General features: G+C 46.2%; 1 protein-coding gene across 1 annotated transcript in view; it reads left to right on the top strand.

Moving 5' to 3' along the window:
* The window catches only part of IQCA1 (IQ motif containing with AAA domain 1), a 184,963-nt gene that overhangs the window by 47,010 nt on the left and 116,649 nt on the right, over nt 1–21,304 (top strand). Inside the window, exon 6 of the mRNA XM_013963032.2 lies at nt 1,639–1,844. Coding sequence (XP_013818486.2) covers nt 1,639–1,844 — 206 coding nt within the window. The remainder of the gene's footprint in view (nt 1–1,638; nt 1,845–21,304) is intronic.

Below are 21,304 nucleotides of genomic sequence, written 5' to 3' on the forward strand. Positions count from 1 at the left end.
AGTTTCTGACACAGACATGACACACTTTTATGTGCACTTTTATTTTCCCTACCTCTTTCATAAGTCTGCATAGTCAGATCAAAGTGGTAACTCAAGCCTTCATCTGTCGTATTTGCTCATTTCTAGACTTTATTTTTCGGGGCTCCAAAATCACTGCAGATGGTGATTGCAGTCATAAAATTAAAAGACGCTTCCTCCTTGGAAGAAAAGTTATGACCAACCAAGATAGCATATTCAAAAGCAGAGACATTACTTTGCCAACAAAGGTCCATCTAGTCAAGGCTGTGGTTTTTCCGGTGGTCATGTATGGATGTGAGAGTTGGACTGTGAAGAAAGCTGAGCACCGAAGAATTGATGCTTTTGAACTGTGGTGTTGGAGAAGACTCTTGAGAGTCCCTTGGACTGCAAGGAGATCCAACCAGTCCATTCTGAAGGAGATCAGCCCTGGGATTTCTTTGGAAGGACTGATGCTAAAGCTGAAACTCCAGTACTTTGGCCGCCTCATGTGAAGAGTTGACTCATTGGAAAAGACTCTGATGCTGGGAGGGGTTGGGAGCAGGAGGAGAAGGGAACAACAGAGGATGAGATGGCTGTATGGCATCACCAACTTGATGGACATGAGTCTGAGCGAACTCCGGGAGTTGGTGATGGACAGGGAGGCCTGGCGTGCTGCGATTCATGCGGTCGCAAAGAGTCGGACACAACTGAGCGACTGAACTGAACTGAACTGACTGATGGTGTAAATATTCCCGTAGCCGACTTCAAGCTGTTAACCTGAATGAACATGGGAAGATCCGCACAGAAGTACAGCATTGTACAGTATTTCATCATACGGACAAGACAGACCTAATAACATCAAGAGCAGAGAAGACAGTAAAATCCAGCACAAAATATTATGAATCAGTGCGTTTTTAGTATTGGTAGCTTGTGTTGTCAACATGATTTATTCTTTTTATAATTTTGTGTGTTTACTTCTGGCTGTGCTGTGGGTCTTTGTTGCTTTTCTCTAGTTGGAGCAGGGGCTGCTGTTTGCTTGTGGTGCACAGGCTTCTCGGTGTGATGGCTTCTGTTGTGTGGAGCACGGGCTCTGGGGTGTGAGGGCTTCAGTAGTTGTGGCACACGAGCTTAGACATTGTGCAGCATGTGGAGTCTTCCTGGACCAGGGATTGAACCCACGTCCCTTGCAGTGGCAGGCGGATTCTTATCCACTGGACCACCAGGGAAATCCTGGTAGCGTTTTTCTCTTGAAATCAGAACACCCGAAGTCTTTTCATCGGTTCTTGCTTTCTTACTCTATATTCTTTTCTCTCCCCCTAACCAAGAAGATTTAGAAAAACTTTACTTTCTGTAACTTGAAAGATTTTTGAACGATTTACCAAGTATGCGTTTTTTAAGCTACCTACCCCCACCCCCAGCCAGTTTCTCGAAAATGTACGAAGTGATCTGATCCTTCCTCCCCACGGTGGCGAATCACTCCTTCAAGTTCTCCTGCCAGATCTGATTCTTTCATTCTGTTTGTACTTCTTAAGGGCCCTGGGAAGACACTATTGAAGATACTGACATGTTTCACTAGTGTCTGATATTTTTCACCAGCACTATAACCTTCATGATCTCAAACCTTTTGGCCTGTATTTTCAGAATCCACCTCCTTTGTTTAATGAAGTCAGTGCTGCAATGATCCAGGCTGACAAGCTGTCCCACCTGAGGAATAAGGTGCAGATAAAGCACGAAGAGGAATACAGAGATGCCTTAGTCACAATCAAGGATGACCTGAAACTCACAGAGGGTCCCGACATCAAGGAGAACCTTCAGGATCAGATCCGTCATTGGTTCATCGAATGCAGGTGAGCGCAGGGCGTCTGTCCTGACAGTCTCTTCTGTGGTGGGTGATGTCCTAGGATATTTTTAAGCATAGAAATATCCTGATATAGATTCATGTGCTTTTCTGGCTTCATTTTAGAAAAGTAGAAAGGCTAAGAGTTGAAGGGCAGGGAAGCCTGGTGTGCCAGAGTCCATGGGGTCGCAGAGCTCGGCACGACTGAGCCACTGAACAACGACGAATCCCTGTGGTAGGCGGATGGCCTCTGCTGACCCCGCCTCTTCCCCCGCTGATGCCCTCCCCTCCTTGCGTGTGATGCAGACCTAGAACTTCAGTTCTGAAGGAAAGAATGCGGCAAAAGCGACGGCGAACTTGCTGTCTTGCTTGCCTCCCGGTCCCTCACTTGCTTTCTCCCTCTGACTCTGAGAGCAGTCAGGTGCTGCCCAGCAGAAGGGCCCACTTGGAAGGAGCTGACAGAGGTTCCTGGCAACAGCCAGCAAGGAGCCTGGGGCCTCCTTCCAGCCTGAGAAGAACAGAGTCCGATCCACAATCACGTGTGTGAACTCAGGGCCTTCTTCCCTGGGCGAGCCTTCCAGAGAGGCTGCGGCACCAGCCAGCACTGACTGCAGCCTCGAAGGGGCAGAGACCCTGAGACACGGGTATTCTGCTTAAGCCACACCGGGTTCCCCTGCCACAGTAACGTGTGTCGTTTCAGTCACTGACTGTTGGGGTGACTTACCACGCAGCAACAGGTGTCTGACATACATCAGTTACTTTACAGTGATTCAGAAAAACCTAAACGGTCAGTAAGCTTCTCTTGCGTTAACTCTGTATGGGATCTTAACACAGTATCTCCTCAATAATCCTTAAATTTTATAACAAAGATTCTTTTGGAATGTTTGATATCAGAGTTACATGGTTTTGATTGGGGAGCTCGTCCTGTATTATATAAATAGAGCTTTTAAATATTTATGATTTCTTAAAATTCAAAATTGATTACTTTTGTGAGTTTTTCTCTTTATATGTGTTTTCAGGGATATTTTATAGCAAAACGGGTTCTCTTTTATCAGCTTCCTCCTCACTCTTCATTGTGGTGATGGTTTCGTGGAGACATAAAATATACATAGATAGATAGATAGATAGGTATCTCAAACTTATCAAATTTTACATTTAAATATGAACACTTGTGTGTGCTCCATTGCTCAGTCATGTCCAGCTCATTGCAACCCTGTGGACTGCAGCACACCAGGCTCCTCTGTCCTTCACTACCTCCTGGAGTTTGCTCAAACTCATGTCCGTTGAGTCGGTGATGGTGTCCAACCGTCTCATCCTCTGCCACCCTCTTCTCCTTTCTCATGGCAAAGGGGCTTGTGCAGCTCAATAAAGCTGTGAGCCATGCCGTGCAGGGCCGCCCAAGAAGAACAGGTCATGGTGGCGAGTTCTGAAAAAGTGAGGCCCACTGGAGAAGCGAACGGCAAACCACTCCAGTATTCCCTATTGCTAGAACCCCATGAATGTGAACAGTTTATTACATATTAAGTATACATCCATAAAGCTGTTAGCAAATATGTCAAAGAAAAGATATAGTTACCAGCATAACTATAAGATGTTAGCGTCTCATTTTTACAAATAGCATGTCTTTCTGTTACTCAAATACCGAAACTGAGTATTCTAATCACTTGTTCTCAGATTGCCCCACCACTGCCCTCCGCTAAACCCCCGCTTTCAGTATAGGAAAAGCTTAACAGGTAGCAGTCTCTTCTGGTTTAAAATAGTCTCTTTAAGGTTAGCTATGTACTTTGAGTATATCTGCAGTCAGATATACTTCAGATGCCTCCCCATCACGAATGTCCCCTCATGGCATCTGACTGCAGAGCGAAGTCACCAATCCTTGTAGCACCAGCTGGGAGCCGGGGCGAGTCCCTGGGCAGCTGCAGTTCCAGCCTCTCGTCTCCTGAACAGGCTTCATACCGCTGGGATGCTGAGTCCTTCCCAAGCCCCATGTTCCCCAGGAGCACTTGGGGTGCCATGCTCAGGCTTCCGGAGACCAGTGGGCTCTCACCAGCAGGTCCCCTGCTCCCGGCTCCATCCAACCCCCTTGTGTGCCGCACGCACAGGAAGACACCTCGCGTCTCCCAGACGGTCTGTGATGCTCTCCAGGCACTCCGGGGTCTCTGCCCGGGTCTCAGCACTCATCCCCTCCTGGTCTGAGACTTTGGAGGTTGGGGCCCAAGGTCCAGGTGGTGTCCTCGCTACTCTGCCTTCTGTTCCCCGTTGGCCTGGACCCCCAGCGTATTATTCAGCTTCAGCCCCTTTATGACACCCCTGCTCGGGGCTGCCCTGTGATTCCTTTCTGTCTCCCCCTTGGGCTCTGCTGGCGCCCTCCCCGTTCCTCCTGCAGGCGGTCTGCGTGAGCACACACACCGCAGCCTGAGGACAGCTGTGCAGCCTCAGAAGTGGCTCAGCCTCTCCATGCCGTCCGTCTCCTCTCCTGTGACACGTGGGCAAGACTCAGACCCGTTTCGTGGGGTTGTTGAGAGACGAGCGACTTAGCCCCAGAGGCAGGCCCTAATTACTCCCGCTGAGTTGTAGCCAGCTGCTCAGCCCTGGGCCTCTCCCTTGAAGCAGTGGACGCCCTGTGAGGACGGTGCCCGCTGCAGAGAAGGGACGGTGGTGATCACATTTCCCCTCCAAGCAGTGGCCTGTGCAGACCAGCAGGGCCAAGGTTTTCTGTTCTTATCTGATTACCTAACTGTGTCTGGAGGAAATGCACTCGGGATGGTTTTCTGCAATCATGAAAATTTAGATAGAAAGGCAGCTCTTTCAAAAGAATTGCCTTCTGTTTAAATCATCTTGGTTTATAACTGAAACCTTCCTTTTCATAGTTAACGAAGATGATCTGCCCTCTATTCGTGAACTTTCCTTATCAGGAACTTTTTTCTCTTTTCTGAGGACTTCAGAGAACAGATGTGCGCAAATACATTTCCTGCAGATGAAATAATTCTTTACTTTTTAAAAAAAGATTCTTATTTGTTCGTTTCTTTTTGACTCCTGGACCAAGGATTGAACCAGTGTCCCCCACATTGGCAGGGAGAGTCTTAACCACATAACCATTCTTAACCACCAGGGACGCCCTCTTTACTTTTATATAAACTTTTAAAATCCAGTTTAAAAGGTAACATAACAAAATTGAAAAGCACTTTGTACAGTTATAACTCCAAATAAGGTAAAATATATAAATATATATATATAAAATATATAAAAACCACTTACCCATTCTAAACCACTAGGGAAGCCCTCTTTACTTTTATATAAACTTTTAAAATCCAGTTTAAAAGGTGACATAACCGAATGAAAGCACTGTGTACAATTTTAACCCCAAATAAGCTAAAATATATATAATCTATACCCACATATACAAAGATACATTCATACGTGGATTTAAAAATATGTGTTTGTGTATGCACGGAAAGTTTTTGAAAGGGTTCGCTAGAAGCTTTGTTAGCGTGGCTACCACTGGGGACAAGAATAGTGGTCTTGTTGTTGTTGTTCAGTGAGTCAAGTCGGCCGTGACTGGCTCTTTGTGACCCCATGGACTGCAGCATGCCAGCCAAGCTTCCCTGTACTTTACCATCTCCCAGAGCTTGCTCAAGCTCATGTCCATTGAGTTGGTGGTACCATCCTTGTCCCCTTCTCCTCCTGCCTTCAGTCTTTTTCCCAGCAACAGGGTCTTTTCTAATGAGTCAGTTCTTCGCGGCAGGTGGCCAAAGTATTTGAAGCTTCAGCTTCAGCTTCAGTCCTTCCAATGAATATTCAGGACTGATTTCCTTTAGGATGGACTGGTTGGATCTCCTTGCAGTCCAAGGGACTCTCAAGAGTCTTCTCCAACACCGCAGTTTGAAAGCATCATTTCTTTGGCACTCAGCCTTTGTGGTCTAGCTCTCACATCCATACATGACCACTGGAAAAACCATAGCTTTGACTATGTGGACCTTTGTTGGCAAAGTAATGTCTCTGCTTTTTAATATGCTGTCTAGGTTGGTCATGGCTTTTCTTCCAAGGAGCACGCGTCTTACAATTTCATGGCTGCAGTCACCATCTGCAATGATTTTGGAGCCCAAGAAAATAAAGTCTCTCACTGTTTCTGTTGTTTCCCCATCTGTATACCTTGAAGTGATGATACTTCATGTAGTGATGTTACTTTTTATTTTATATTCTTCTGTACAATTAGGAGTCTTTTATGAGTATTGTTTTTGTAATTAAAAGCCTCTTTGAAAATAAATTAGAAAGTAAAGAAAGGCATGAAGTTAGTTTGGGATAATCCAAAATAAACATTAAAATGTTAAAACACCCTGTTAAAAACAAACAAACAAAAAAAGTAGATTAATACAATACCTGCAGAGCACTCTTAGAAATTCTCTTTTGATGAGAGAATAGGGTGCCTGGAGGCTGGCTAGTTGAGTTGTCCCCTGATCTGAGATGCTGAAGGGTCATGGGAGACCCTGTGCCTCCTGGGAGCCGCCCTTCCCGCTGGCTCTGGGCTTCCTTTGAAGACCCAGCGCTCCCAGCCCAGCCAGTCCCCTTGAGAACATTCCGCCCTGGTATTGCTGACCTGGCAGTTTGGAGGCTAAGTTAGAGCAGGTCCCATGGGTGTGCTGTGTATAATTCACACAGACGTAAAGACCCATTCTTTTGAAGTAATGCAAGATCAAGGGTGGATTTATTTTCATAATTGGATTACATTTATCTGATTGACTTTGATAAAATCCTTTTCTTTGCTTTTTTAAATCAAAGGCAAATAAAAAGCAAATATTGTCTTTTGAAACATGAAACATTGATCAGTCCTCAGGATAAATTCCAACAGGGCACACAGTGACAAATAAAAAATGACTAGAAGTTACAATTAATATAAACTCCCATAATTTAGAATACTTATTCTTAGTGCATTTAGTCTATACTTGCAGTTGTCAAAAGTAGGATTTCTTTCTCGAGTCAATTTTTAAATTATTTTAAAAGAAGTCTTTTTCCAATGGTAAAAGTAATTCATGCTCACTGTAGAAAATTTACAAGATTGAGTTTAAGAAGAAAATCTACAATTTTAGTATACAGAGATACCTACTATACAATTTTTTGGCAAATTGCTCTCCAGTATTTTTCTGTCATGTATAATGTATATTTTAATTAGTTTTATGAATTTTTTTTCTAATTAAAAAAAATTAACATTGGATTTCCTTTAGTCCTTAAAATATTTTCCAAAAGAGGTCTTTTTTGATTGTGTAACATTCTATTGGATCGACGCATTGGCTAATGAATCAGTTTTTATAATTTTGATATTTTGCCAAATTGATACGAGAACAGCGACTCCTCAGTAATCTTTTAATTTGCATTCATTGTATGATTTGGAAGAGTTGGAAAACCTTTCAGTCTTTTTGTTGGTAGCATTTCTTCTGTGAACTTCCCAGTCACTCACATGCTTTTCTTTGTGATATCTCTTTTATTAAGTGATCTCTAGACTATAGTTATTTACATACATTTTTGTGGTGATTGTTTAGGTGCTAAGTCATGTCCGACTCTTCAGACCCTGTGGACTGCAGCCTACCAGGCTCCTCTGTCCATGTGATTTCCCAGGCAAGAGTATCAGAGTGGTTTGCCATTTCCTTCTCCAGGGGACCTGCCCGACCCAGGGACCAAACCTGTGCCTTCTGCATTGGAGGCAGATTCTCTACCACCGAGCCACCAGGAAAGCCCTGCCATGTGTCATTGGAGGCTACCATACTGGATGACGCAGTCAGGGAATACTTGTTCTGAGATCATCTCTTGCTGTAACTGGTATTTTTCTTGGGTTGGGACTTTCTCTGAACTGTCATCTAAGTTTCACCATCCGTGGCTGACCTTCATTTTGAAGTACCATAAAGGAGTCTTGGAAGCGACCTCATCCAACCTCTTCGAGGAGAGCCTTGAAGTCTATGGAACTGTGGACTCTTGTCATTGAAGATGCGCAGTCTCTTCCCCCATTCCCCACACGGGCATCAGAGCCGCCTGAGTGGCTGTCAGCTCTGATTCTAGGCCTTTGTTTCTTTGCAAACGGTCCCGTGTGGACCGTTTCTCCCCACCCGCATTTTTCATCTTAATTTGTTGAAACTGTGCCTGGCATCCAGCTCACCTTCGATCTAGAGAGAACTGAGACCCTGGATGGGGTGGCAGCCCTGGGACTGGCCCTGTGGCTTTTATCCTGGGCTCTTAGCAGACTCCTCTTAACCCGTGTAACCTTGAGGAACCTGGAAATGGTGTAAACGACATAGCCTTGTTCCATGTTTTAAGCCAACACACCAGGAAATACACATTCTTCCTGAAGAGGTCCTGGAATCCTTTGCTAATCTTTTTTTAATTTTGAAGGTTCAGTTCAGTTCAGTTGCTCAGTCTTGTCCAACACTTTGCCACTGCACGGACCGCAGCACACCAGGCCTCCCTGTCCATCACCAACTCCCAGAGCTTACTCAGACTCATGTCCATTGAGTCAGTGGTGCCATCCAACCATCTCATCCTCTGTCATCCCCTTCTCCTCCTGCCTTCAATCTTTCCCAGCATCAGGGTCTTTTCCAATGAGTCAGTTCTTCACATCAGGTGGCCAAAGTACTGGAGTTTCAGCACCAGGCCTTCCAGTGAATATTCAGGACTGATTTCCCTTAGTTTGGACTTGGTTGGATCTCTCTCCTGAGAGTCTATGGGACTCTCAGGAGTCTTCTCCAACACCACAGTTCAAAAGCATCCGTTCTTTGGCACTCAGCTTTCTTTACGGTCCAACTCTCACATCCATACGTGACTCCTGGAAAAACCATAGCTTTGACTGGACAGGCCTTTGTTGGCCAAGTAATGGCTCTGCTTTTTAATATGCTGTCTAGGTTGGTCATAGCTTTGAAGATTAAGATAGACTTCGAATGCAGTAAAGTTCGCCCTTTTGGGTCAATCAGAAGTGATAGCAAAGAGGCAGGACTCTGGGGTCTTGATGATTTTCATCCTCGGCAGGGTGAGCCTGGCTGAGAAATAAAACGCCTCTGCCCTTTAATCTAATGATGGGAGGGCACCTGTCATGCTCTGTATCGTAAGCAAGTACACTGCGGACCATGCGCATGCAGCAGGGGTGGTCTTGAGAGCCAGGCTGCCTGGGTTCAGATCCCAGATCTGACACTTACAGGCTGTGTGACCTTGAACCAGTTGCTTAACCTCTCTGTGCCTCTTTCCCCTCATCTTAAAATGAGGGTATTAACAGTATTGACCTCACAGACAGGATAACAGAATAATATATATAAAGCCCTTAGGACAGTGTATGGCACATGATCCGGCCTCAGTAATTATTTTAAATGACACCATCATATCAATGACAGAAAGAACAGCCAGCGCTGTTATCGGAAAGCCAGCACACCCTCAGACATACAAGCTTGCAATGTGGAACAGTTGCCATAGTCAAAGCATTCTGCATTTTCATTCCTGGGTCTGGGCCTTTATATTTACAGCCGCGAGCATCTCTTCAAAATGCTACATTCCTGATGGCAGGAGGGACTGGCTGATGGTGGAGGCGGGGGCGGAAGGGCTGTGAGGGCTGGGAGTGGGGATAAAGCTGAGGGGATAATGACAGGGCAGGCAAACACAAATTAGACAGGGTGGAATGCGCTTCTAGTCCCCGGGGTGGGGAGCTGGGATGTGACTTGTCTACAGGAGCGACACGTCTACAGATCACCAGGAAATATACATTCTTCCTGAAGAGGTCCTGGAATGCTTTGCTAATTTTTTTTTTTTTCGAAGATTAAGATTGAGTTTAAATTCAGTAAAATTCGCCCTTTTGGGTACCATTCAGCAAGTGAAACTTTGTGATTTTAAGGTTTTTGGACCTAGACAGACCTATAGACTCCTCTCTCACTGCCCAGTAGACCTCCCCAGTCACAAGCAGAAATCTGCTGAGAATGCTGCTGGGAAGGTGTCTGGAGCAGGGCAGAACCTCAGAGTTTCCCATCAGCCTGGAAAAGTGAATGTCTCTTTCAGGAAAGACATTCGGATCTCTCCTATCCAGCTCTGCTGTCCCCGGCTGGGATCTCCCAGGCCCCTGGGTCTGCACCAGCTTCCATCACTGTTCACTCCTTAGGAAGCTGGGCCCTCCTTCTGGACCTGTGTCCCCGACCCCTTCTCCTCCAGGAGGGTCTCACCAGGTGCTTCCCATGGGTGCCCTTCTGGGACCCCAGGGCTGGGAACCGTTGAGTGTCTTTCTTAGAGTCTGTGACTCACGAGAGGCCACTGATACTCAGGTCCCTTGGTTCAAAAGCCTTGCTGCTCCCACGACACTGAACTCATATCCTCCTTATGAACATCCCAGCAGCCGAAACCCTGACCTGTGCGTCTTGGACTCCTGTGCTGTCATTTCTTGGGAAAGGATGGCAGTTGCCTACAGCCGGGTTGCTCACTGGGTACCGCCTGGAAGCCTGGAGCTTTCCTTGTTCCCAGCTCCTTCTCTGCCCCAGCCTCTGAGCCTCTTTCTGCAGAGCATGGTGACAGTGTGTGTCAGTAAACGGGAGAGAGCCACAGAGGAACCGTGGGATTTGAGAATGCTGGCTGACTCCAATTATTTTTGCAGGTGACAAAGCAGACTCAGGGCAGTCAGGTAGCTTGGCTAAAAGCTGGGGTCGCTCCTGGCAGAACTAAAGCCAGGGTGAGCAGAGGCTTTCGGAAGCTTGATCATTGTGTCAAACCAGGATTGGTCCTCAGGGGAAGGTTCAGAATTGTTCAGAGGACTTTGCAGGACATCAAAAAGAAACCACTAGAATGTTCATGATCGATACCTTCCCGGGAATGGAACCACGGCTCTGTCTGTTCTTTGCCTTTATATTCCAGGTTTTCTTCTTTGAGCGTGAGTTCCTTTCAGAAACTAAAAAGAGATTTCAGGAGGATAGAGGGAAACGGATGGCCAGGGGAGGTGACTGCGGGTCATCATTTCGAATTCCTTATGTAATTATAGTTTCAGTAAATTCTCCAAAGCAGCTGTGGTCTGTGTAAGAGACGTGAACACGTGTGGATGACTCCTCTGAGAAGATGAAGAGCTTTTTTTCTGCCATTGGCTTTGGTGGAAAATATATTAGCTTGAATGGGGGACATAAGAGGTGGATGAGAAATCAAGGTCTTCAACATTACAGAGGCCTTCGGGACGGGTGCACACCCGTGTAAAATCGCATATCTTGCTGTCCATTGTGACGTAAATCAGACGGAGAGCACCCAGCAGCTATAGGCTTGTCCGTGCACCAAGTCCCATGGAAAGACAGGCCCTGAGGCTCTTCTGCAAGCGCAGTGGCCAGACTGCCTCTCTAATAAGGTCCATAGATTATTCCAGGTCACACCTCTAGCCCACAGGTCCCCTCCACCGAACCTGTGTGTTTCCCTCTGGATTGCAAGCTTCTGGGGGAAGGGACAGGGCAGTGGGGTCTTCCTCAGGTTTTCACTGAACCCAGCAGAGTGCCTGCGATTTCGCGGATGCAGTAGATGTGCAGAGCTGAGCTGAAGGTCGAGCTAAACTGTGTAATTAACATCAGGTCAGACTGCAGTGCCTCTCACCCTGCAGTTCACGGCACTTCCCTGCTGGTCCAGTGGTTAAGACTCTGCGCTCCCAATGCAGGGGACACAGGTTCAAACCCTGGTTGGGGAACTGAGATCTCACATCCCACATGGCATGGTCTGAAAAAAAGAAAAAGAGCAAATCAGCTGAAAAGCTTGTCAGAACAGATCCCCCTTAGCCCCGAAGCTCTGATTCAGTAGGTCCTCAGTGGGGGGAGTCTGAATTTTCTATAATTACCTCCCATTCTTTCTTGATTTACTGTTGCATGTGCATTGAGAGCGTGTAACATCACTTACACCCTCTTAGCAAAAACGTGAAGTGTGCAGTACTGTGAACTCTAGCTCCATGCCATGTGGTAGATCTCTAGAACTTACTTGTCTTGGCTGACTGAAACATGATCTCCTTGCAGTCCAAGGGACTCTCAAGAGTCTTCTCCAACACCACAGTTCAAAAGCATCCATTCTTCGGTGCTCAGCTTTCTTCACAGTCCAACTCTCACATCCATACATGACCACTGGAAAAACCATAGCCTTGACTAGACGGACCTTAGTCGGCAAAGTAATGTCTCTGCTTTTGAATATACTGTCTAGATTGGTCATAGCTTTCCTTCCAAGGAGTAAGCATCTTTTAATTTCATGGCTGCAATCACCATCTGCAGTGATTTTGGAGCCCCCCAAAATAAAGTCTGACACTGTTTCCACTGTTTCCCCATCTATTTGCCATGAAGTGATGGGACCAGATGCCATGATCTTCGTTTTCTGAATGTTGAGCTTTAAGCCAACTTTCTTCACTCTCCTCTTTCACTTTCATCAAGAGACTTTAGTTCCTCTTCACTTTCTGCCATAAGGGTGGTGTCATCTGCATATCTGAGGTTATTGATATTTCTCCCAGCAATCTTGATTCCAGCTTGTGCTTCTTCCAGCCCAGCGTTTCTCATGGTGTCCTCTGCATTGAACATAGATGTATGTAAAAGAAGAAAACATTTCCTCCTGTGTGTGTGTCCTTGACTCACACGCTTTGACCATGCTGCCTTTTGACTCCCCATGTGTGTGGGTTGTCCACACATTAAGCTGTTCTCTGCAGGGCCGGCTGGGGTGTCCTATGATTCCGTGCAGTTCTGACCTCCCTAGAGAGAGCCTCAGACTAACTCCCCTGCCCCATGTTAAGGGATCGGCCCTGCAAAACTGCTCCCTCCAGCTTCAGATATCAGTTTCAAACCCCAGATTGTCACCCATGCTGTTGACCATTCGGCTGTAAATCTGGGTTTCTTTGACAGTTGGCTTCAATAGCACATAGAACTCAGGGCAACACACTGACTTGTTTATTATAAAAAGAAATGACAAAGGATACAAGTGGGCATCCAGATGGAAGGGATACACAGGCAAGGTGTGGGGAGGGGCACCAGCTGCCACGCCCCCCTCCAGACACCAGCCTTGCAGCTCCAGAAGCTCTCCAAACCCCCTGGCTTCGGGAAATTGTATGGAGGTTTCTTCACATAGGCATTCCTCCTGCCTTCCTGGTCAGTAGAGCATGGAGCTGAAACTTCCAAGCTGCTAATCATGGCTTGGTCTTTCTGGGGGCCAGCCCCACTCAGGAGCCCACCAAGCATCACCTCGTTAGAACAGAATACTCTCCTGTCACCCAGGAAAGTCCAAGGTATTTAGTTCCTATGCCAGGAACTGGAGGCAGAGACCAACATACATTTTTTTCTGTTATTTCACAGGGTACATATTAATACTTTGAGATCCCAATTTTATTTCCTTTGGATATATACTCAGATATATATATATATATATATATATATATATATATATATATATGTATAGGCTACCCACTGCGGTATTCTTAGGCTTCCCTTGTGGTTCAGCTGGTAAAGAATCCGCCTGCAATGCGGGAGACCCGGCTTCAATCCCTGAGTTGGGAAGATCCCCTGGAGGAGGGAAAGACTACCCACTCCAGTAATCTGGCCTGGAGAATCCTGTGGACTGTGTAGTCCCTGGGGTCGCAAAGAGTCAGACACGACTGAACGACTTTCCCTTTCATATACCCAGTAGTGGGGTTGCTGCATTCTATGGTAACTCTATGTTTGTTTATTTTTTGAGGAACCTCCATACTTTTTTCCATAACGACTGAACCAATTTACATTCCTCCCAACAGTGGACAAGGTTTTATCCACTTTTCCCCACATGGTTGTCATCAACACTTACCTTCCCTCTTCTGATAATAGCCATCCTAACGCACGTGAGATGACACTTCGTTGTGGCTTCGATTTACATTTCCCTAATGATTTGTGGTGTTGGAGAAGACTCTTGAGAGTCCCTTGGACTGCAAGGAGATCCAGCCAGTCCATTCAGAAGGAGATCAGCCCTGGGATTTCTTTGGAAGGAATGATGCTAAAGCTGAAACTCCAGTACTTTGGCCCCCTCATGCGAAGAGTTGACTCATTGGAAAAGACTCTGATGCTGGGAGGGATTGGGGGCAGGAGGAGAAGGGGACGACCGAGGATGAGATGGCTGGATGGCATCACGGGCTCGATGGACGTGAGTCTGAGTGAACTCCGGGAGATGGTGATGGACAGGGAGGCCAGGCGTGCTGCAATTTGGGGATCACAAAGAGTCGGACACGACTGAGCGACTGAAGTGAACTGAACTGAATGATTCGTGATGTTGCGCGTCTTTTTGTGTTCCTGTTAGCCATTTGTGTGTCGTCTTGGAGAAATGTTTATCCACTTCCTTTGCCCATTTTTAAACCAGGTTATCCGGGGATCTTCTGCTATTGAGATGTAGGAGTTCTCTATATATTTTGGATGCTAATCCCTTATCAGATACATGCTTTATAAACTCTTTCTCCCATTCTGTAGGTTGCCTTTTCATTTTGTTGATGGTTTCTTCTGTGGCTAGCAAGCTTTTAGTTTCATGCGCTTCGAGTTGTCTGTTTTTACTTTTGTTGCCTGTGTTTTTGGTGTTGAGTTTGAATTTCTAGCAAGCCCCTGGGAGATGCTAAGAGTCCTGGATCTGGGATAATACTTTGAGTAGCCTTTCCCAGTGCTTCTGTGGTGAAGAATCCACCTGCAATGCGGGAGACGTGGGTTCCATCCCCGGGTCGGGAGGATCCCCTGGAGAAGGGCATGGCAGCCCACTCCAGTGTTCTTGTGTGGAGATCCCATGGACCAAGGAACCTGACAGCCTGCAGTCCACAGGGTCACGAAGAGTCAGACCCAACTGAAGCAGCTTAACACAGCCTTGGGCTGGAGGCACGGCCAGCCCTTCCTGGGAGAGGGAAAGTGTAGGTAGTCCCCCTAGGAATGTCAGAGAATCACTGAAAAAATTAAAGCCAGTATTATCCTGGAGATATGAAAGCCCCCCAATCTCCTGGCTTTCTGCTGCAGCCACTCTAACTGTGAACGTTGGATGGCTTGGGAGCCTTTATCGGCACTCAATACCCTGCAAGGCTGGACAGGCTATCATTTGGATATAAAGCCTCTGGGTTTGATGCAGCAGATGCTTCCCTTCTGTGTCTTATGGTGACAGACGTCAACACACGTGTTGCTCCAGACAGGAACTGTCATGCCTTTATTCCATAAACAGGGGTTTGTCACTTGATAGAATCAGGTCAGAGGAGCTTCAGAATTAACCTTGAACTCTAAAGCTTCCCTTTTCTGTAATCACTCTGTTGCTGTCTGTGAATGATTCTTTTTGAAAGTAGGACATAGGAACCGAGTTTGGAATGTAAACGTGGACATTTTGCTAACTTCCCTTCCGCTTGTGTCTGCCTTCCTAAGCTTCCTGGACTTCTGAGTTAGGAAGGGCAGAGGCTCCTTTGACTGAAGAAGGGTCGATGAATGAATGGTGTCTGGGGTTTAAAACGCCAGGTGTGTGAACAGAAATGGGTGGGCATCTATTTAAACAGAAAATTCTCTGCATTTGTTCCCGAAATGATCTGTTCTTGCACATTAAATTTTCTATACAGATAAATATTTAAGACAAAAGGTGAAAATATAGTATGTTAATCATTTTCTCAACAGAAGAGTAGTCAAAGTCTGGATAGTCGATTATATTATCGGTAATATATTCTTCCTTTTAATAAAATAAACGTGAGCACCAGGGTAGGGCAGGGAGGTTCCTGTAGGAGTGGAGCCTGAGCAACAGTGATACTTTGGGATCGAGAAGGAGGCTTCCCCCTGGAATGGTAACTGTTAATAAATAGCCCACTAATAAGTAGAAACATCAAGGAATAAATCACGTTTTGTAAAGTGAAACTGAGACATCACCTCGATTTATACACTACTCTCTCCTCCTCTCCTTTGAGAGACGGCGAACCCCTCAGTTTCCCAACAAGGGCCACGGTAATTAAGTCCATGTGTAGCCAATTGCCTTTATTGAGTGTAAGTGAATTTATAGGCAGCAAGTGACACTTTCGGAGGCTTCTGTGTGGTGGCACAAGCTGCCTTCTTTAGAACGCAGGAGAAATTTATGACCCTGCTGACATTAATGGAGGTGGTTGGAAGACTTGGGGGGGCACTGGCCGGAAACCCCTCCATCCATATATTTTTCATACTTGATGAAACATAGATAAATCTCTGTCCTGGGCATCTGAAATGGTGGGACCGCTGAAGCTCGGTGTCAGAGCTCAGGGGGGAGATTTATCATTTTAGGAGTTCTGCTTTCTAAATCACTGCAGACTCGAGAGCTGGTCCTTTTCACGTTTGTGCAAGAATTTTTGACAATATGCATAAATTCTTAATCAGCCCGAACTTTACCAAATGTTCAGAGCCTCACATTTGCTAACTGAAATATAGAAGGCGTGGGTGTTTTTTCTCCTCAGGCTCCTTTAAATAAAAGAATATAAAGGCAGGTAGCTCTGTCGAAGGTATTTTTATAAGAAAGCAACATTAATCATTGAATATTCTGCAAGAAATTAACATTGCCCTTCCCCCATTAACATTGTCACATATGAATTATAGTTTCTAGAGCTGGAAGGGACTTTAGAAGTTGTCTGATAGGCACACAGTACTTACTTTTTAACAATGAATGAGCAGACCTAGCTCAACAGCATCATTTGACACAAGGAAACTCACCAGGCTCCCCCAGCTCATGGAGCGATTTTTTCAAATCACACCTCTAGTTGGGGACTGCAGCCCTGGTTTCTTCATTTCCAGTTAAATACCATTTTCATTATACATTTAGCTCCCACTAAGTGCTTCCTTATTGGGTCTACAGATTTATTTTAATGCTTTATTATTGAAACCACTCGTGTGCTTTTTGTGGCCATCAGCTCAGCTCTGCCCGTGGGTCCGGGTAAAGTGTACCGCGGGGCAGCCAACCTGGCAGGTTCCCCGGTTGCTCCACATTTGGCCCTACTGGGGCAGCTGCTGAAACTCGCCAAACCTCGGTTTCCTCATCTGAAAAATATTAACAGCAGCAACCTACCTCTCAGGGCAGTTGGGGGGATTAAAAGAGATCATGATAGCAAGTTCTGAGCACAGAGTGCTTAAAAAGTAAGTACGTTGCTATGGAGGATTCTTTGCCGATCATTTCAACATGATCGCTTGATCAGGTTATCCAGAAATAACATTGTATTTTCTGTTTTTAATTAATTAGTGTACTGTTCTTGACTGCTCCGGGTCTTTGCTGCTGTGCGTGGGCCTTCTCTGGTTTCAGGGAGCGGGGCTACGCTGCAGTTGCAGGGCTCGGCCTTCTCGTTGCTGCGGCTTCTCTCATGCAGAGCACGGGCTCTGGAGCTCAGGAGTTGTGGCACATGGCCTTAGTTGCCCCGCAGCACGTGGCATCCTCCCAGATCAGGGATCAACCTGTGTCCGCTGCGCTGGCAGGCGTATTCTTATCCGCTGGACCACCAGGAAAGCTCCAGCATTGCATTTTTAGACTAAGATCCAAGGTCATCACATTTAAGCCCTTCAGTGTACCGTAGAGAGCCAGCAGCTGATGGAGAATGGAATCCACCTTCTGGGGACCTAGGACCTTGCCCAAAAGGGCAAGAAATAGCTGGAAAGGCCATCTGACTTGAAGTGGGCTCTGCTGCTCCTGAAATCATCAGCTTTGCCCAACAAATGCCCTGTCTTGAGGCCGATATTGGTTACAGCCCTGTCTTGAGGCCAATATAGGTTACATGACATAAATGGCAGTGTAGCAATCTGAAAAGAGAGGAGAAAAATCGTCCAACAGAAAATATATGATAGGAGCTACTCAAAGGCATCGCTGGTTCCTCCCTCGCCTCCCTTGGATTCCTGCCCTTCTCGGTATCCATGGTAACCTCATCCTGGCTCACCGTGTTCCATTCCATCTCTTGTTTGGTTTACTCCAAACGTGAATCCCCACCCAGGGCGCTCGCTCCCCAGAACTCCAGCTGTGGAGATGTCACTGCCGCCCAGTACCCACACTGACATGCAGGAGTAGGGGCGGAGATCCTCGGGGAGGGGATCTCAGGCTCCACACATCCAGAAGTAAGCTGGCACCTCATCTCCTCAGCTCTGCCACCAACAGCCCCTCACTCCATTAGATGAGAACCCACCCAGCCAGTCTCCGAGCATCACCCCAGCTCCTCGTCTTCTCTCAGCCCAGCACACAGTCGGCTGGAAAACCCCATTAGCTTCAAAATATGCCCCAAGCCTACTGGCCTCCCAAGGCTCCCCTGGCGGCTCAGACAGTAAACCATCTGCCTGCAGTGTAGGAGACTCGGGTTCCATCCCTGGTTTGGGAAGATCCCCTGGAGAAGGGAACGGCACCCCACTCCAGTATCCTTGCCTGGAGATTCCTCTGGACAGAGGAGCCTCGCGGGCTCCAGCCCATGGGGTCGCAGAGAGTCGGACACAACTGAGCGACTAACACTGCTTCTGCTACAACACCGGCCTCCCAGGCCTCTGACTTCGCTGCCGCCTGAGGTCTGAGAGGCATCACACCCAGCCTGGAGGCAGTAGCCTGTTTTTTCGGGTTGATGACAGCGTATTCACAACGTATGGCTGAGTCCATAACAGTATCATGCAGACTTACGAACCTACTTACTGACTTAAAAGCACACCTGTTGCTGTTCCCACGGTCTCTGTGGGTAGGAGTCTGGGCTTAGCTGTGTCCTCTGCTCGGGGTCTCACAAGGCTGCAGCCCAGGGTCTCATCTGCACCCACGCCCTCCAGGCTGTGGGCAGCATTCGGCGACTCCGGGCGGCCGGACCACGGGCCTCAGTCCCTTGCTGTGGGCTGGAGGTGTCGTCACGCTTGTGTGTAGCACCAGCTCCAAGTCAGTCTCGGGTCCCAGCCCCACTCAAGGAAGGAGGTGCACAAAGGTGTGGACCCAGAGAGCAGGGATCATCCTGTAAAAACCTAAAGCGGGTCATGCCCCTGCCTTGTAAAGTGGCTCCCTTTCCTCTCCAGGAGGGCGAGTGTCCTGTGGCCAACCACCAAGGCCTGGCTCTTCTCAGGGCAGCCCAGGGACACCTCCTTGGAGCGTCGCCGTGGCCCAGCCCAGCGGCCTCCTCCACAGGGCGTCTAGCACCTGGGAGACGTGCTTCTGTAGCTCTGCTCCCAGAGCTCTCCTCGGTGCAGCTTTTGTTGTTTCTGCTCATGAGATCCAGGAGAAGGGAGACTAGGGGCTTCCACTTATGTTACTGACTCCTTGAGCTGTAGGATGAAGAAGTATATGTTGCGATTGGTTTCTTGGTCCATAGCCAGCTTGTTTGTGTTCTGCCTTCCCTCTCTGACTCACTTGTTATTTCAGAGAGGACTTTTAGGTTTCCAAGTCTTTCAAAATTAAACACGAGTGTTTATTCCCAGGAATATAAATAGATCCATGGTAGGAAAATGCAGTATTATATACATCAGGAAAAGCACTATAATCATTTCAGATCATGCAGAAAAACTATTTGATGAGATGGAATGCCCACTTCTTATTTTAAAAATTCTAAAAGAGAAGGGTTAATTCTTAGCATAATAAAAATGTACGCTGAACAAAAAATAAGGATTTGTTTAATCTTCTGTTTACTGCTGTTTCCCTGTGCCCAGAACAGTATCTGGCACATAGTTCTAAATGAGTGTGTGAATGAATGAAACAGCAAGTGTTTTTTTAAAACAGAGCTCTGCACCTAATGAGGAAACACTATAGGCTGTCCCACAGACAGAAAGGAAAATATGGCTGATTTTGTCCCCTAATAATTTGTGCCTGCGTGCTCAGTTGCTCAGTCATGTCCAACTGTTTGGGTCCCTATAGACAGTAGCCCGCCAGACTCCTCTGTCCATGGAATTTTCCAGGAAAGAATACTGAAATGGGTTGGTTGCCATTTCCTACTCCGGGCCTAATAATTAGTACCATAGTATACATTTTTGTCAGTATAGTGACATTGAAAGGAAAGAAGGATATTTTTAAGAAAATAGAAAAATGTATTTAAAAAATCAGTGATAGACTGTGAAAAAGAGAGATATGAAAGTTTAAGAAGTTTAAGACATCTACAAATGTTGAAGAAATTTTAAAAGACTTGAATAAATGGTGAGACACACCATGTTTCTGGTTAAATGGAAAGATGACTGCTCTGGGTAATTTATAGACAGGACACAATTTCAATTAAAATCGCAACAGGATTATTTATTGAACTTGAAAACATAATTATTAAAGTCATTAGGATTAAAATCAGGAACTATGAACAATAAGGAAGGACAAATGGCCCTGTGTTTTCAAGAATATTATAAAGAAAAATAAGGTGAATGCATTACACTCATATAAAAGCACAAGCATAAGTCAGTGAAATAGAGAAGAGAGCCCCAGAGCCGACAAACATAGATGGGAACAGATAGCATATGATAAATTAAGTCTAAAAAGTAATAGGAATGGGAAAAATACACTCGCAGTAACTAGATTGCCTTAATTGCTAAAGCCAACAAGCAGGAGAAAACAGAACAGAGGATTTAACTTCCCTGGAGAAAGGTCACGATTTTCCAACTATAGAAACAAAAATTTTTCCACTGTTAAAGTTACAGGGTCTATATAGTAATCGAACCCTAAAATAAGACAGAAAGGAAGCCAACCAAAAATAAAATTTATTTTTTATTATAAATTGTTGTACTTTATAGTCTTATTTAATTATAAACATGGTTCCTATTTGCTGTAACAAGTAAAATAATACTGAAATATACACAGAAAAAAAATCAGTGTTCTCCTCCCTCCAGCTCCTCCCTCTTAGCTAATCCAGATGAACAGGGCATGCCTTCCCCTGGACCTGCAAACATAAACACACACTTGTTTGACGCTCCTGTCCGCATTGAATCGGTGATGCCATTAAACCATAACCAATTCAGTGGACATGAACTTGGGCAAACTCCAGGAGACAGTGAGGGACAGGGAGGCCTGGGCTGCTGCAATACATGGGTCGCAAAGAGTCAGAACACGACTTAACGACTGAGCAACAAGTCCCGTCCCCTTTTATTTCGATAACCCAGGTCAATCTCCAGCCCAGTTTTTCCCCTTCATATTCTGTCTTTAGCATCCCCTCTGTTCACTTAGCACTTCCCCTGGTGGCTCAGTGGTAAAGACCCCCCCTGCCAATGCAGAAAACGTGGGTTCGATCCCTGGGTCAGGAAGATCCCCTGGGAGAGGAAATGCCAACCCACTCCAGTATTCTTGCCTGGAAAATTCCACAGACAGGGGAACCTGGGCTACAGTCCATGGGGTCGCAAACAGTCAGACACAACTTAGTGACTAAACAATAACACCTGTTCACACAGAGTCGAGTCATGTTCATGAGAGCTGAATGTGTTCATCCACCTAAATATTTATTCAGTGCTGGTGGTGAAAAGCTACAGCAGAGCAGGTGAAGTTTAGTCCCATGCTGGATTCCATGCTGGGGCTTAACCACAGTTACATAACCATTCCCTGCAATCTGATTAT

This window comes from Capra hircus, chromosome 3 (assembly GCF_001704415.2).
Source record: "Capra hircus breed San Clemente chromosome 3, ASM170441v1, whole genome shotgun sequence".
Lineage (NCBI taxonomy): Eukaryota > Metazoa > Chordata > Mammalia > Artiodactyla > Bovidae > Capra > Capra hircus.